General features: G+C 41.9%; 1 protein-coding gene across 10 annotated transcripts in view; it reads left to right on the forward strand.

Annotated features, from left to right (window-relative positions):
• The window catches only part of ARHGAP22 (Rho GTPase activating protein 22), a 113,068-nt gene that overhangs the window by 64,503 nt on the left and 32,505 nt on the right, over positions 1 to 16,060 (forward strand). For 7 of the 10 annotated variants that reach the window (XM_064269873.1, XM_064269872.1, XM_064269870.1 and 4 more), the window contains one exon: positions 12,430 to 12,606. The exons of 2 other annotated variants lie outside the window; for them this stretch is intronic. In XM_064269873.1, the coding sequence (XP_064125943.1) occupies positions 12,430 to 12,606 (177 nt within the window). The remainder of the gene's footprint in view (positions 1 to 12,429; positions 12,607 to 16,060) is intronic. One more of the 10 variants, XM_064269869.1, reaches the window with a different exon arrangement.

A 16,060-nucleotide genomic window follows, 5' to 3' on the forward strand; every position in this document is an offset into this window, starting at 1 on the left:
AGCCAGCTGCAGGATCCAGAGCAGTCAAAAACCAGGACATCCACTTATATTGAAATGTAAGCCACATGCCTAAGGAAACTCCCCATCAACTGATTGGCCACTCACAGCAGATCCCATCACGGGGGTGATCACATAGAAACACTGAGAATCGTGGCCAGGCCAAGTTGACACACGATCCTAACCTTCACAGGGGTCATTAGTCTGCATACCACACTATCAAAAAAATGAAACAGAGAAATGAGAATTTAACAAAAGAGGATCAGTGAGCTATGGGATAACTTCAAGTTACTTGATATATATTTCACTGGAATCCCTGAAGGAGGGGGTGGGGACAGAAAAAAAATATTTAAAGTACTAATGGCTAAAAGTTTTCCAACTTTCACAAAAACTATAAGCTTACAAACCTAAGAAGTCAATGACTTCCAAGTATAAGAAACATGAAGAAAATTATGCTGTGGAACATCATGATCAAATTGCTTAAAAGCTATGAAAAAGGAAAAAGAAACGTTACATACAGAGGAACAAAAATAAGTATGACAGCAGATTTCTCATGAGAAACAATGCAAGTGAGAAGACAGTAGAACAGCAGCTTTCAAGCAGCGGGAGAAAAAAGTTTCAACTTCAAATTCTTTACCCAGTGGAAGTATATTTCGACAATGAAGATGACATGCCGCTTTTACACTTTCAAAAGCTGAGAGAATTCATCACCAATAATCACATATAATAAGAAATGTTAGAGGCAGAACTTCAGGTAGAAATAAAATGATATGAAATGATAATGGAGATGTAGAAGAAGGAATGAAGAACATGATTGTAACTAAATGGGTTAATATATAAGAAATTGTCAGTCTTTTCAAAAGATAATTGACTTTTTACATTTATTATATTATGTAAATATTATGAAAATTATTTACATAAAAGTAATAACAACGGTAGTGTGGAGCATATAACAGTGTATAACAGTAAAATGTTTTAACAACCATGGCATAAAGATTAGGAAAGAAGAAATGGAAGTATACTTTTGTAAGGTTCTTATACCACACATTCAGTGGTATCATTTCACTTTTATATCACCTAAAGGTTGTTATTGTTGTTAGGTGCCATCAAGTCCTTTCTGACTCAGCAACCCTATGTAAAATGGTCCAAAACACTGCCCAGTCCTGTGCCATCCTCATAATCATTGTTATGCTTGAGCTTGTTGTTGTAACCTCTGTGTCAATCTATCTCATCAAGGGTCATCTTCTTTTTCACTGACCGTCTACCTTACAAGCATGATGTCCTTCTCCAAGGACTCATCCCTCCTGATAACATGTCCAAGGTACGTGAGAGGAAATGTCGCCATCCTTGCTTCCAAGGAGCCTTCTGGCTGTACTTCTTCCAAGACAGATTTGGTTGTTCTTCTGGCAGTCCATGGCATGCTCAATATTCTTCACCAACATCATAATTCTAAGGTGTCGGTTCTCCTTCGGCCTTCAATATTCAGTTGTCCAGCTTTCACATGTATATGAGGCGATTGAAAAAACCATGGCTTGGGTCAGGTGCATCTTAGTCTTCTAGGTGACATCTTTGCTTTTCAACACTTTAAAGAGGTCTTTTGCAGCAGATTTACCTAATGCAATGCATCTTTTGATTTCTTGACTGCTGCTTCTGTGGATGTTGATTGTGGATCTGAGTAAAATGAAATCCTTGACTTCAGTCTTTTCTCCATTTACTATGATGTGGCTTATTGGTCTAGTTGTGAGGATTTTCATTTTCTTTATGTTGAGTTGTAATCCATGCTGAAGGTTGTGGTCATTGATCTTCATCAGTAAGTGCTTCAAGTCCTCTTCACTTTCAGGAAGCAAGGTTGTGTCATCTGCATAACACAGGTTGCTAATGAGTCTTCCTTCAATCCTGATGCTGAGTTCTTCTTCATATAATTCAGCTTCTTGGATTATTTGCCTAGCATAGAGATGGAGTAAGTATGGTGAAAGGATACAACTCTGATGCACGCCTTTCCTGACCTTAAACCACATAGCATCCCCTTGTTCTATATGAACTACTGCCTCTTGATCTATGTAGAGGATCCTCGTGCGCACAATTAAGTGTTTCGGAATTCCCATTTCTTCACAATGTTATCCATAATTTGTTATGATCCACACAGTACAATGCCTTTGCATAGTCAGTAAAACACAGGTAAACATCTTTCTGGTATTCTCTGCTTTCAGCCAAGATTCATCTGATAACAGCAATGATATCTCTCGTTCCACATCTTCTTCTGAACCTAGCTTGAATTTCTGCTAGTTCCCTGTCAATATACTGCTACAGCTGCTTTTGAATGATCTTTAGCAAAATTTTACTTGCATGTGATATTAATTATATTGTTCAATAATTTTCACATTGCAGTGGATCACATTTCTTGAGAATAGGCATTTTATGAATCTTTTACAGTTGGTTGGCCAGGTAGCTGTCTTCCAAATTTTTTGGCATAGACTAGTTAGCATTTCCAGTGCTGCATCTGTACTTAAAGGCAGACTGTGATAAAGTAGTATACCATAAACCTTAAAGCAGCCACAAAAATAAAAAGACTAATCCAACAAAGTAAATAAAATGAAAAAAAAAAAAAACTTCATTCAAAAGAAGACAGGAAAAGAGGAAAAGGGAAACAAAGAATGAATAGGACAAATAGAAAACAAATAGTGAGATTACAGACTCAAACCTTCGCATACCAATAGTCACATTAATGTAAATGTGTTAAACACCATAACTGAAAGGAAGAGATTGTCAGATTGGATTAAAAAAGACCCAACTATATGCCTTAGAAGAAACGCATGTCAAATGTTGTTGTTGAGTGCCTTAGAGTTGATTCAGAGTCATAATGACCCTATAGGACAGAGTAAAACTGCCCCATGGTGTTTCATAGGCTGAAATATTTACAGGAGCAGATCACCAGGTTTTTCTCCCGTGGAGCCACTGGTAAGTTTGAACCACTGATCTTTAGGTTAGAAGGCAAGGGCTTAATCATTGTGCCACCCGGGCTCTTTAATACTTTAAATATAAAGACACAAATAAGTTAACAGGAAACGATGGAAAAATATATATCATAATGACCCTAATCAAAAGAAAGATGGAATGCCTATATTAATATCAGATGGTAGATTTCAGAGCAAAGAATATTTCTAGAGCTAAAGAAGGTCCACATTCTGATTATGTTTTATAATCAGAACGTGGAATATACAAAGTGTGAATCTAGGAAAATTGGAAGTCATCAAAAATGAAATGGAATGCATAAAGATTGATATGTTAGGCATTACTGAGCTGAAATGGACTAGAATTGGCCATTTTGAATTAGACAATCATATGGTCTACTACCCTCAAGTGTCTGTCAGTTTGTCGTACTTTGGGGGCTTGCGTGTTGCGGTGATGCTGGAAGCTATGCCACCAGTATTCAGAAACCAGCAAGGTCACCCATGGAGGACAGGTTTCAGCCGAAATTCCAGACTAAGACAGGCTAGGAAGAAGGGCCCGGCAGTCTACTTCTGAAAAAGCATTAGCCAGTGAAAACCTTATGAATAGTAGTGGAACACTGTCTGATGTAGTGCTGGAAGATGAGCCCCCCAGGTTAGAAGGCACTCAAAAGATGACTGGGAAAGAGCTGCTCCTCAAAGTAGAGTCAACCTTAATGATGTGGATGGAGTAAAGCTTTTGGGACCTTCATTTGCTGATGTGGCAGGACTCAAAATGAGAAGAAACAGCTGCAAACATCTATTAATAATCGGAACCTGGAATGCCTCATGTTGCAATAGTGAAAGATTCTATGGGGAAAATATTAAATGACACAGGAAGCATCAAAAGAAGATGGAAGGAATACACAGAGTCATTATACCAAAAAGAATAGTCGATGTTCAACCATTTCAGGAGGTGGCATATGTCGAAGAACCGATGGTACTGAAGGAAGAAGTCCAAGCTGCTCTGAAGGCACTGGCGAAAAACAAGGCTCCAGGAATTGATGGAATATCAATTGAGATGTTTCAACAAACAGATGCAGCGCTGGAGGTGCTTACTCGTCTATGCCAAGAAATATGGAAGACACCTTCCTGGCCAACTGACTGGAAGAGATCCATATTTATGCCTATTCCCAAGAAAGGTGATCCAACTGAATGTGGAAATTATCCAACAATATCATTAATATCACATGCAAGCAAAATTTTGCTGAAGATCATTCAAAAACGGCTACAGCAGTATATCGACAGGGAACTGCCAGAAATTCAGGCTGGTTTCAGAAGAGGACATGGGACCAGGGATATCATTGCTGATGTTAGATGGATCCTGGCTGAAAGCAGAGAATACCAGAAAAATGTTTACCTGTGTTTTATTGACTATGCAAAGGCATTCGACTGTGTGGATCATAACAAATTATGGATAACATTGCGAAGAATGGGAATTCCGAAACACTTAATTGTGCTCACGAGGAACCTCTACGTAGATCAAGAGGCAGTTGTTCAGACAGAACAAGGGGATACTGATTGGCTTAAAGTCAGGAAAGGTGTGCGTTAGGGCTGTATCCTTTCACCATACCTATTCAATCCATATGCTGAGCAAATAATCCGAGAAGCTGGACTATATAAAGAAGAACGGGGCATCAGGATTGGAGGAAGACTCATTAACAACCTGCGTTATGCGGATGACACAACCTTGCTTGCTGAAAGTGAAGAGGACTTGAAGCACTTACTAATGAAGATCAAAGACTACAGCCTTTGGTATGGATTGCACCTCAAAATAAAGAAAACAAAAGTCCTCACAACTGGACCAATGAGCAACATCATGATAAACGGAGAAAAGATTGAAGTTGTCAAGGATTTCATTTTACTTGGATCCACAGTCAACAGCCGTGGAAGCAGCAGTCAAGAAATCAAGAGACATTGCATTGGGTAAATCTGCTGCAAAGGATCTTTTTAAAGTGTTGAAGAGCAAAGATGTCACCTTGAAGACTAAGGTGCGCCTGACCCAAGCCATGGTATTTTCAATCACATCATATGCATGTGAAAGCTGGACAATGAATAAGGAAGCCCAAAGAAGAATTGACACTTTTGAATTGTTGTGTTGGTGAAGAATATTGAATATACCATGGACTGCCAAAAGAACGAACAAATCTGTCTTAAAAGAAGTACAACCAGAATGCTTCTTAGAAGCGAAGATGGCCAGACTGTGTCTTACATACTTTGGACATGTTGTCAGGAGGGATCAGTCCCTGGAGAAGGGCATCATGCTTGGCAGAGTACAGGGTCAGCGGAAAGGAGGAAGACCCTGAACAAGGTGGATTGACACAGTGGCTGCAACAATGAGCTCAAGCATAACAACGATTGTAAGAATGGCTTAGAACTGGGCAGTGTTTCATTCGGTTTGTGCGTAGGGTTGCTATGAGTCGGAACCGACTCAACGGCACCGAATGACAACAACAACAATGGTCTACTATGCTGTGATGAGAAACTGAGGAGGAATGGTGTCACATTCATCATCAAATAGAACATTTCAAGATCTATCCTGACTACAACACCGTCAGTGATAATATCCATATGCCTACAAAGAAGACCATTTAATACAACTATTATTCAGATTTGCCCGCCAACCACTAATGCCAAGATGAGGAAACTGAAGATTTTTACCAGCTTCTGCAGTCAAACGTGATCAAACGTGCAATCAAGATGCATTGATAATTACTGATGACTAGGATGTGAAAGTTAGAAGCAAAGACAAAGGATTTGTAGTTGGAAAATATGGCCTTGGTGATAGAAACAATGCCATAGATCACAGGATGAATTTTGTAAGACCAATGACTTATTTATTGCAAATACCTTTTTTTAGCAACATAAATGGCAACTACACATGTGGACCTCACCAGATGGAAAACAGGAATTAAATCGACTATATCTGTGGAAAGAGATGATGGAAAAGCTCACTATCATCTGTCAGAACATAGCCAGGAGCCAACTGTAGAACAGACCATCAGTTGTTCCTATGCAAGTTCATTGAAACTGAAAAAAAATTAAAACAAGTTCACAAAAACCAAAATATGACCTTTAGTATGTTGTTGTTAGGTGCCTTTGAATTGGTTCCAACTGATAGTGACCCTATGTACAACAGAACGAAACACTGCCCTGTCCTGCACAACAATGAGCCCATTGTTGCAGCCACAGTGTCAGTCCATCTTATTGAGAGTCTTCCTCTTTTTTGCTGACCCTCTGCTTTACCAAGCATGATGTCCTTCTCCAGGGACTGGTCCCTCCTCGTAACATGTCTCACTACCCTTGCTTCTAAGGAGCATTCAGGCTGTGCTTCTTCCAAAACAGATTGGTTTCTTCTTCTGGCAGTCATGTTATATTAAGTATTCTTTGCCAACACTGTAATTCAAAGGGTTTTAATTCTTCTTTGGAATTCCTTACTGATTGCCCAGCTTTTGCATGCATATGAGGTGATTGAAAACACCATGGCTTGTGTCAAGCACACCTTAAAGTGTTCTTAAGGTGACATCTTTGCTAAGATGTCACCTTGAGTATATCCCAACTGAGTTTAGAGACCATCTCAAGAATAGATTTGACACATTCAACACTAATGACCAAAGACCAAACGAGTGTGGGATAACATCAAGAAAACCATCAATGAAGAAAGCAAAGTGTCATTAAAAAGATAGGAAAGAAAGAAAAGACCAAAATAGATGTCAGCAGAGACTCTGAAAACTTGCTCTTGAATGGACAGTAGCTAAAGCAAATGGAAGAAATGATGAAGTAAAAGAGCTGAACAGAAGATTTCAAAGGGCGGCTCCAGAAGACAAAGTAAGGTATTACAATGAAAAGTGCAAAGATCTGGAGTTAGAAAACTGAAAGAGAAGAACACATTTGGCATTTCTCAAGCTGAAAGAACTGAAGAAAAAAGTCAAGCCTCAAATTACAATATTGAAGGGTTCTATGGGGAAAATATTGAATGATGTAGGAAGCATCAAAAGCAATGGAAGGAACACACAGAGTCACTGTACCAAAAAGAATTGGTGGATGTTCAGCCATTTCAGGAGGTAGTGTATGATCAAGAACTGATGCTATTGAAGGAAGAAGTCCAAGCTGCACTCAAAGTATTGGCAAAAAGCAAGGCTCCAGGAATTGACGAAATAAAAAGTGAGATGTTTCAAGAAATAGATGCAGCACTGGAGTTGCTCAATTTTTCATGTCAAGAAATTTGGAAGACAGCCACCTGGCCAAGAGACTGGAAGAGATCCATACTTGTGCCCATTCCAAAGAAAAGTGCTCCAACAGAATGCGGAAATTATAGGACAATATCGTTAATATCACACACAAGTAAAATTTTGCTGAAGATCATTCAAAAATGGTTGCAACATTACATCGACAGAACTGCCAAAAATTCAAGCGGGATTCAAAAGAGGATGTGGAATGAGGGATGTCATTGCTGATGTCAGATGGATGAAACATCTTTCTAGTATTCTCTTTCTGGTAAAGATGTTTACCTGTGTTTTATCTACTATGGAAAGGCATTCAACTGTGTGGATCATAACAAATTATGGATAACATTGCAAAGAATGGGAATTCCAGAAGACTTAATTGTTCTCATGTGGAAACTGTACATAGACCAAGAGGCAGCTGTTCTAACAGAACAAGGGGATACTGTGTGGTTTAAAATCAGGAACGGTGTGCGTAAGATTGTATCCTTTCACCATATTTAGCCTGTATGCTGAGCAAATAATCCAACAAACTGGACTATATGCAGAAGGACGGGGCATCAGGATTGGAGGGAGACTCGTTAACAACCTGCGTTATGCAGATGACACCGCCTTGCCTGCTGAAAGTGAAGAGGACTTGAAGCACTTACTGATGAAGATCAAAGACTACAGCCTTCAGTATGGATTACACCTCAACGTAAAGAGAACGCAGATCCTCACAACTGGACCAGCAAGCAGCATGATAAATGGAGAAATTATTGAAGTTTTAAGAATCATTTTACTTGAATCCACAATCAACACTCATGGAAGCAGCAGTCGAGAAATCAAATGACATACTGCACTGGGCAAATATGCTGCAAAAGACCTTTTTAAAGTGTTAAAAAGGAGAAATCTTACCTTGAGGCCTAAGGTGCATCTGACCCAAGCCATGATATTTTCAGTCTCCTCATATGCATGTGAAAGCTGGACAGTGAATAAGGAAGACAGAAGAAGAACTGACCCCTTCGAATTGTGGTGCTAGTTAAGAGTATTGAATATACCATGGACTGCCAGAAGAGCAAACAAATCTGTCTTGGAAGAAGTACAGCCAGAGTGGTCTTTGTATACAAGGATGGCGAGACTTCGTCTCACGTACTTTGGGCATGTTATCAGGAGGGACTAGTCCCTGGAGAAGGACATCGTGCTTGGTAAAGTAGAGGGTCAGCAAAAAACAGGAAGACCCTCAACAAGATGGATTGACACAGTGACTGCAACAGTGGGCTCAAACGTAGTAACGATTGTGAGGATGGTACAGGACTGGGCATTGTTCTGTTCTGTTGTACATAGGGTTGCTATGAGTTGGATCCAACTCAGCAGCACCTAACAACAACAAAGAAGGTCATTTCATAATGTTAAAGGAGTCAATTCATCAAGAGGACATATAATCTTAAATATTTATGCTCCTATTCACAGAGCTTCAAACTACATGAAGCAAAAACTCATAGAAATGCAAGAGCTAGACAAATCTAAATTGTAGTCAGAGATTTCAATACCTCCCTCTCAATAACTGCTAGAACTGATAGAAAATTAGTGAGGATATAGAAAATTTGAACAAAACTACCAACCAACTTGACCTAATTGACATTTATAGCATAGCCCACCCAACCACAACTCAATAGTGTTTCTTAAGGGGACATAGAACACTTCACCAAGATACACCATGTTGTTCTGGTTAGGTGCCATCGAGTCAGTTCTGACTCTTAGCAACCCAATAGGACAGAGTAGAATTGCCCCATAGGATTTCCAAGAAGCAGCTGGTGGATTTGAACTTCCAACCTTTTAGTTAGCAGCCTAACTCTTAACTACTACACCACCATATTTTTGTCCAAAACCAAGTCTCAATAAATTAAAAAAAATTCAAGTTGTACAACATGTGTTCTCTGACCATAGTAGAATTAAATTACAAGTCAGTAACAGAAAGATTTCTGGAAAATCCCCCAAATTTGGAAAGTTACATACTTATTAATAACCCATAGGCCAAAGAAGAAATCCAAAGTGAAATGGGAACTTATTTTGAACCAAATGAAAGTGAAAATGCAGGACAGGTATAATATATTTGAGGGATGCCTCTGAAGGACTACTTAGGGGGAAGTTGTTAGCGCTGAACACTAAGCAGTAAAAAGAAAACCAAATTAAACTCAAAGCTGATGAAAGGAAATGATGAAAATCAGAGTGAAAATCAACAAAATGGAACACAGGTGGGTAAACTACAGCCCTGCTTGTGTAAATAGTTTTATAGGAACATAGCCATGGCCTTTCATTGATGTGTTGTCTATACATATTGTCTGTACCTAAGAGTGGAAGTGCTGAGTCACATGGTAATTCTATGTTTAACTTTTGGAGGAACTGCCAAGCTGTTTTGCACAGTGGCTGAAGCATTTTCTATTCTCACTGGCAGTGTACAGGCTTTCCTGGTACACTAGGGTCGTCGCGACAGAGAACAGGGAAACCTAAAATATTTACTACCTGGCCCTTTAAGAAGAACCTTTGCTGACCAGAAAAACAATAGACAAAGTCACTGAAAAAAGAGCTGGATTTTGAGGTGATCAATACAGTCGATGAACCTCTAGCAAAACTGATCATGGAAAAAAAAAAAAAGGCAACACATATTACCAATATCAAGAGTGAGAGAGATGATAGCAACAGATTCACAAAAGGATATTAAGAGAAAGTTATGAACAACTTTATGCCAATAAATTTGATAAGTTAGATGAAACGGAATAATCACTTGAAAGACAAAAATCTACCAAAGCTCACTCAAGAAAAAATAGATGTATAAAATAAGGAAATTGAATTTGTTGTTAAAAACCTTCCCACAAAGAAAACTCCAGGCCTAGGTGACTTCATTGTGAATTTTGCCAAATATTTAAGGAAGAAGTAACAACAGTTTCACACAAACTCTTTGAAAATTTGAGAAGGAGTGAACACTTACGAGCTTATTGTGTAAAAGGCCAGCATTTTTCTGATGCTGAGACCAAAGCCTTTATAGGACAAGAAAACTGCAGAGTAGTATCCCTCATCAGTATAGATGAAAATTTCTTAATAAATGTTAGCGAATTGAATCCCACAATATATAAAAAGGTTAATACATCATGGCTAGTGGGATTTATCCCAGGAATAGAACATTGGTTTAACATTTAAAAAGTCATCAATGTAATTCATCATATTAACAAACTTAAAAAAAAGGGGGGGTGAATCTTAAGATCATCTCAGTAGATGTAGTAAAAGCAGTTGACAAATCCAATAGCCGTTCCTTATTTTAAAAAGAAAAAAAACCTCTCAGTAAACTAAGACTAGAAGGGAACTTCCTCAAAGTGATAAAGAGCATTGCTGAAACCCTCCAGTGGCTGTACACAATGGGGAACGCCCGAATGCTTTTGTCCTAAAATCAGCAAGACAAGGATGCCAGCTCTTACCGCTTGTATTCAACATTGTGTTTGAGGCTATGGTCAGTGTAATTAGACAAGAAAAAGACATAACAGCCATCCAGTTCAGAAAGGAAGATGTAAAACTGTCTTTATTCCCAGGTGACATGGTCACCTGTGCAGGTGAACTGGCAGGTGAGTGGAGAAAGGGCGCTGGAACGAAGGGAAATCCACACGCGGACAGGGAACTTCAACCCACACCATATTCAAAAACTAACTCAGAGCCCTAAATGTAAAATCTAAAACTAAGAAACTTCTAGGAGAAAACTGAGGCAAAGATTTCTTAGAAACAACACCAGAAGCACGCTTAAAGGGAGAAAAATGATAAATTGGACTCCATCAAAATTAAAATTTCTGCTCTTGGAAATACACTGTTAGAATGAAAAGAAAAGGCACAGACTAGGAGAAATATTTGCAAAGCACATATCTGATAAAGAACTTGGATCCAGACTATGTGAAGAATAAATAACCCATTGTAAAAAATGGACCAAGAATTTTAAGAAGCACTTCATCTAAGAAGATACACGGATGGCGCGAAGTACTTGCGAAGATGTTCAGTATCATTCGTCATCTGGGAAATGCCAGCCCTCTGGGCACCTTTGCCTCCTGGCTTCCAGCGTAGCCCTTGTCAGCAGCAGCCCCACACCCAGGGGCAAAAAAATAATAGCATTGAAGTGGGGACTAGAAGACTACCTTAAATTGCATCTCCATAACAAGAATTAAAGAATCCTAGGAGGGCAGGTATGTGTGCCAGTTTTGTTGTCTAAGTTTCTGCAGTTCCTGGAAGCATCCCTGGCACGTGCTAAGTACTCAGTAAGTACTTGCTGGTGTTACACTTTCTTCCTGTCTGGTCATCCCGTGGGCTGCAGGCTCCAGCAGTGCACATCCTGGGTCTCACAGTTCTTCTCTCAGGGACACGGTCTCTGGGACTTACACCCCAGCAGCAGACCATCCTGGTTAGGCTCTGAGGCCGTGGGACTTTATGTAGTAGTGAGTTACATTTTATGGGATGAGGGGTATATAAAGACATTCTTGAAAATTTATTAAATTGCCTACAAAGTTCAGTATAAATGGTTTTATCTGTATCCCAAAGATTGGTTCATTTACACATGAAAACTTGAGAACCAGTAGAGCTGCTGTAGGGTTCGGAGATCAGTTCATAGACAGCCCCTGAGCGTCCCCCTCCTTCTGCCGTTTTGCGGTAAGACGTGCCCCAGGCTCTGGCTGTGAGCGGAGACAGGTAGGGAGTTCTAGGGTGTTTCATCCCAAACTGGCCTAACGTCAAGCCTCTGTAACATTAATGCATACAGTCGGTGCCCTCCTCCAGGATGGGGAGTCCAGACTGTAAAGTCAGAACCTACTTTAAAAGCTCACAGTGATGGTGAACTTCCATTACAATGTGTGCTTTCTGTCACATATAAATTTGATTTTAAAAAACACATAGTAGGGCTACTCTGCTGTACCTCAGCTCTCCAAACTGGCCTCACATCTGCAAACTTTTCTCTAATAGTGCCCCAGAATGCTCTAATGACTTGATTTTGATTAGGAAAAAATAACAAAGTAAGACTAAGGAGGAAAAGAGAAAAATGAGAAAGGCCTCCCAAAAAGAACTTTGTGGGGATGGCGGACAGGATGCAAAAATAGAACCAATAAGCACAGCCACTGCTGAAAGCTTTTGTAGAGGGTTTGCCCCGTGGGGGCTGGACAGTGCTGTCAGGGGAGGGACCCCCATGAGCCACATGTCTTCCTGTTTTACAGGTGGTGCTGGGGAGCAGGAGAAGATTCCGGCCAACCACGAGGCCTTCCTGCTCATGGCCAGCTCCCAGAGTGACATGGAGGACTGGGTGCGGGCCATCCGTCGGGTCATCTGGGCCCCACTGGGCAGAGGTACTGCCCGTAGGTCGCATGCTTGCCCTCTAGAGCCTTTGCCTCCAGGTAATCCTGCCCTTCCCACTTTCCTGCCGAGCTCGCTGAGCCCCTCTGCCTGGGGACTGGCCAGCTGTGTCCTGTGCTTCACACTGCTGGCTGGCAGTGTTTCCCAGTTCTGCCACCCACCCTCAGGAGCCCCCACCTGTGCACCAAGCAGGCCCTGGCAGGAATTCAGTGATACCCAACGCAGACGATGCCTCTGCCCTCGGGTTATTTCCATTCTTGTGTGGGTGGCAGATGACAGACAGGAAGTGTGTGATGGAATGTCACGGGTGAGAAATGTGGTGAGGTGTGACCTGAGAGCCAGGGGATATGCCTTCAGGCAGAGGGGCTAGCACGTGCAAAGGTCTTGAGGTGGGAATGAGCTGTGAGAACACGTAGAATATCAGGAAGGCCAGTGGGTCTGTGAAGAATAAGGACAGGGACCATGGTAAGACCTGAGGCGAGCGAGATCCCCAGAGCCTTGGAGGCCATGGTGGGGATTTCAGAGTTTGTTCTAACTTCTCTGTAGAGCCACAGAGGGCTCTGAACCAGAGTGACCTGACCTCAGTAGGTGTTTAAAAAAGATCCTTCTGGTGCCACATGAAGGCTAGACCGTGGAGAGTGGACACAGCAGGCTATGCCAGTCATGGATAAGAGGTGACGTGGCTGGCACTCCTGCGGGAGCAGAGGAGACAGCAAAGAGAGGGCAGAGGCAGATGGACTGCAAAGGTTGGAGCTGTCAGGTTTTGCTGCTGCTCTGGACATGGGGCATGAGAGAAAGGAAAGATGGCCAGCAGTGCAGTTACTGTCTCTGTAGGTTGGTGTCTGAATGGGGTCATCATGAAGAGAGCTGTTAGACAGGGTCGCTATATGGATAGGCAGGTCACCTGTTCTGTGGAACCTGGAGCCCTCAGGCTGGTCTTGTCCCTGCCACACGAGCCATGGATGCCCTCCCTGCTCAACCAGGGTTTGAGTGGCAATAGTCCAGGCAGGGGCAGACCCCAGGCTTAGCCCTTCACTCCTCAACCCAGCAGCTTCTCCCATCCTGGCCGCGGCCTGCCTGACCACCTCCCACCCACCCCCAGGCTTAGCCCTTCACTCCCCAACCTAGCAGCTCCTCCCATCCTGGCCTCGGCCTGCCTGACCACCCCCCACCCACCCCCTCACTCCTCAACCCAGCAGCTTCTCCCACCCTGGCCACGGCCTGCCTGACCACCTCCCACCCACCCCTAAGCCCTTCACCTGCAGGAGCGGATAGAGCTTTGAAAATCACAGCTTTTCTCTTGGGCTTTGTAAATGGCGTAACTAGGTTCACCATGGCTCCCACGCCCAGATAATTGCAGCAAATTTGACCTAAAATCCATTGCCATCAAGTCGCTTCCGACTCATAGAAACCCTATAGAACAGAGTAGGGTTTCTGAGGCTATAATCTTTATGAAAGCAGACTGCCACATCTTTCTCCTACAGAATAGCTAGTGGGTTCAAATTGCCAATCTTTCAGTTAGCAGCTGAGTGCTTACCACGACACCACCAGGGATCCCTGAAATTTAATGGCCTGGGAAGACTCTCAAGCCCACTCAGGGATTTCTACAGGAACCCACCAAGGGATTCCTTTGGTTCTAGGTTATTGAAAGCCCACCAGTGGGACGGAATAGAGTTTAAACCAACAGTGCAGCACAGCGCCAGGGAAAGGAGGATGTCTTCGTGGTGGAGGAACATTTTCTTAAATGAATTTTATCAAGTACTAATCTTTTAGGAGAAGATTGATAAATCATACTACAGAAAATGAAGAGCATCTGTTCTTTAAGAGATAGGCTAAGGAAATGAAAAGGCATGCTGCAGATTGGGAGAAGGTATTTGCAACACATATAACGTCCAGACCATCTGCTCCCCAGACTCCTATGCGACAGTAAGGCAGAGACAGCCAAGCAGTGGAAACATGGGCAAGAGACTAGAGTAGGCACTTCGCGAGGAAGAAATCCCCTTGAGCAGTGAACATAGGCAAAGGTACTCAACCTCACTGGTCATCAGGGAAATAAAGCAAATTAAAACCACAGCGAGATACCACTGTTCACCCACCAGGATGACTAAAGGTGATGACTAATGGTTCCATGTGTTGATGAGATCAGAGAGCTACAGGGATTTGCATATACTCGTAGGTAATTTATTCGGCAGTATCTGCTAAAGTTGGTGTTATGCACACCTATGTCTCAGCAGCTCGACTGTTAGGACGTTCCAAACAGAAATGTGTGCACAGGTGTATCAGGAGACTTGTATATGATGTTTACAGCAGCCTTGTTTGTAATAGCCTGACACTGGAAATGACCCAAGAAATAGCCCAGAAACAATAGAATGGATTGATAAATATGATACATTCTTACAGTGGAAAGTTCTCCAACAGTGAAAATAAATCAACTGCAGCTCCATCCAATAACATATGACGTCACGAATCTTACAAACATGATGTGGAACAACATAGACAAACATACTCATATAAGATAACATGCTGTATGATTCCATTTACACAAAGGAGAAAAGTGGGAGGACTTAAGCCATATTATTTTATGCCTTGTATGCATGCAAAAGCTGGACAATTTGAGTTATGCTGTTGGTGAAGAATAGTGAGTATACCATGGTGTTTTAGCCTGGGTTCTCTAGCAAAGCAAAACCAGTGAAGCATATATATAAATACAGAGAGATTTACTTCAAGGAAATGGGTCACACAATTGTGAGGGTTGGCAAGTCCCAAATCGATGGGTCAGGCAGCAGGATGAATGCTTCTTCTGATTTACGTGGTTGCAGGGGCTGTTGAACCCAAATTCTGCAGGTCAGGTGGCAGGCTACTGGCTTACAAGGTTGTGGGAGCTGGCAGATCCAAAATCTGCAGGTTAGGCAGCTGGCTAAAGGCTTCTCCAGGAACTGGAGAGCAGACCACGAGGTAAACACGAGACGAGTGCAGGGTCAAGAGAGAGAGAGCTTTGCCAGAACATCCAGATATGTTGGATGCAGGCCACACCCCCAAGGAAACTCCCCTTCCAACTGATTGCTAACATGAGATCACAAAATAGAAGATGATTACATAATATCTGCCAAACTCCTGGGAATCATGGCCTAGCCAAGTTGACACAGAACATTAACCATCACGCATGGACTGCCAGAAGAACGAACAAATCTGTCCTGGAAGAAGTACAGCCAGAATGCTCCTTAGAAGTGAGAATGATGAGACTTCACGTCACATACTTTGGACATGCTATCAGGAGAGATTAGTCCCTGAAGAAGGACATCATGCTTGGCAATGTAGAGGGTCAGCAAAAAAAGAGGAAGACCCTGGACAAGATGGATTGACACAGTGGCTGCAATAATGGGCTCAAGCATAACAGCGATTGTGAGGACAGAGCAGGACCAGGCAGCATTCCTTTCTGTTGTACACAGGGCCGCTGTGAGTCTGAACTGACTCGACAGTACCTAACAATAACAT

This window comes from Loxodonta africana, chromosome 16, assembly GCF_030014295.1.
Source record: "Loxodonta africana isolate mLoxAfr1 chromosome 16, mLoxAfr1.hap2, whole genome shotgun sequence".
Classification (NCBI taxonomy): Eukaryota; Metazoa; Chordata; class Mammalia; order Proboscidea; family Elephantidae; genus Loxodonta; species Loxodonta africana.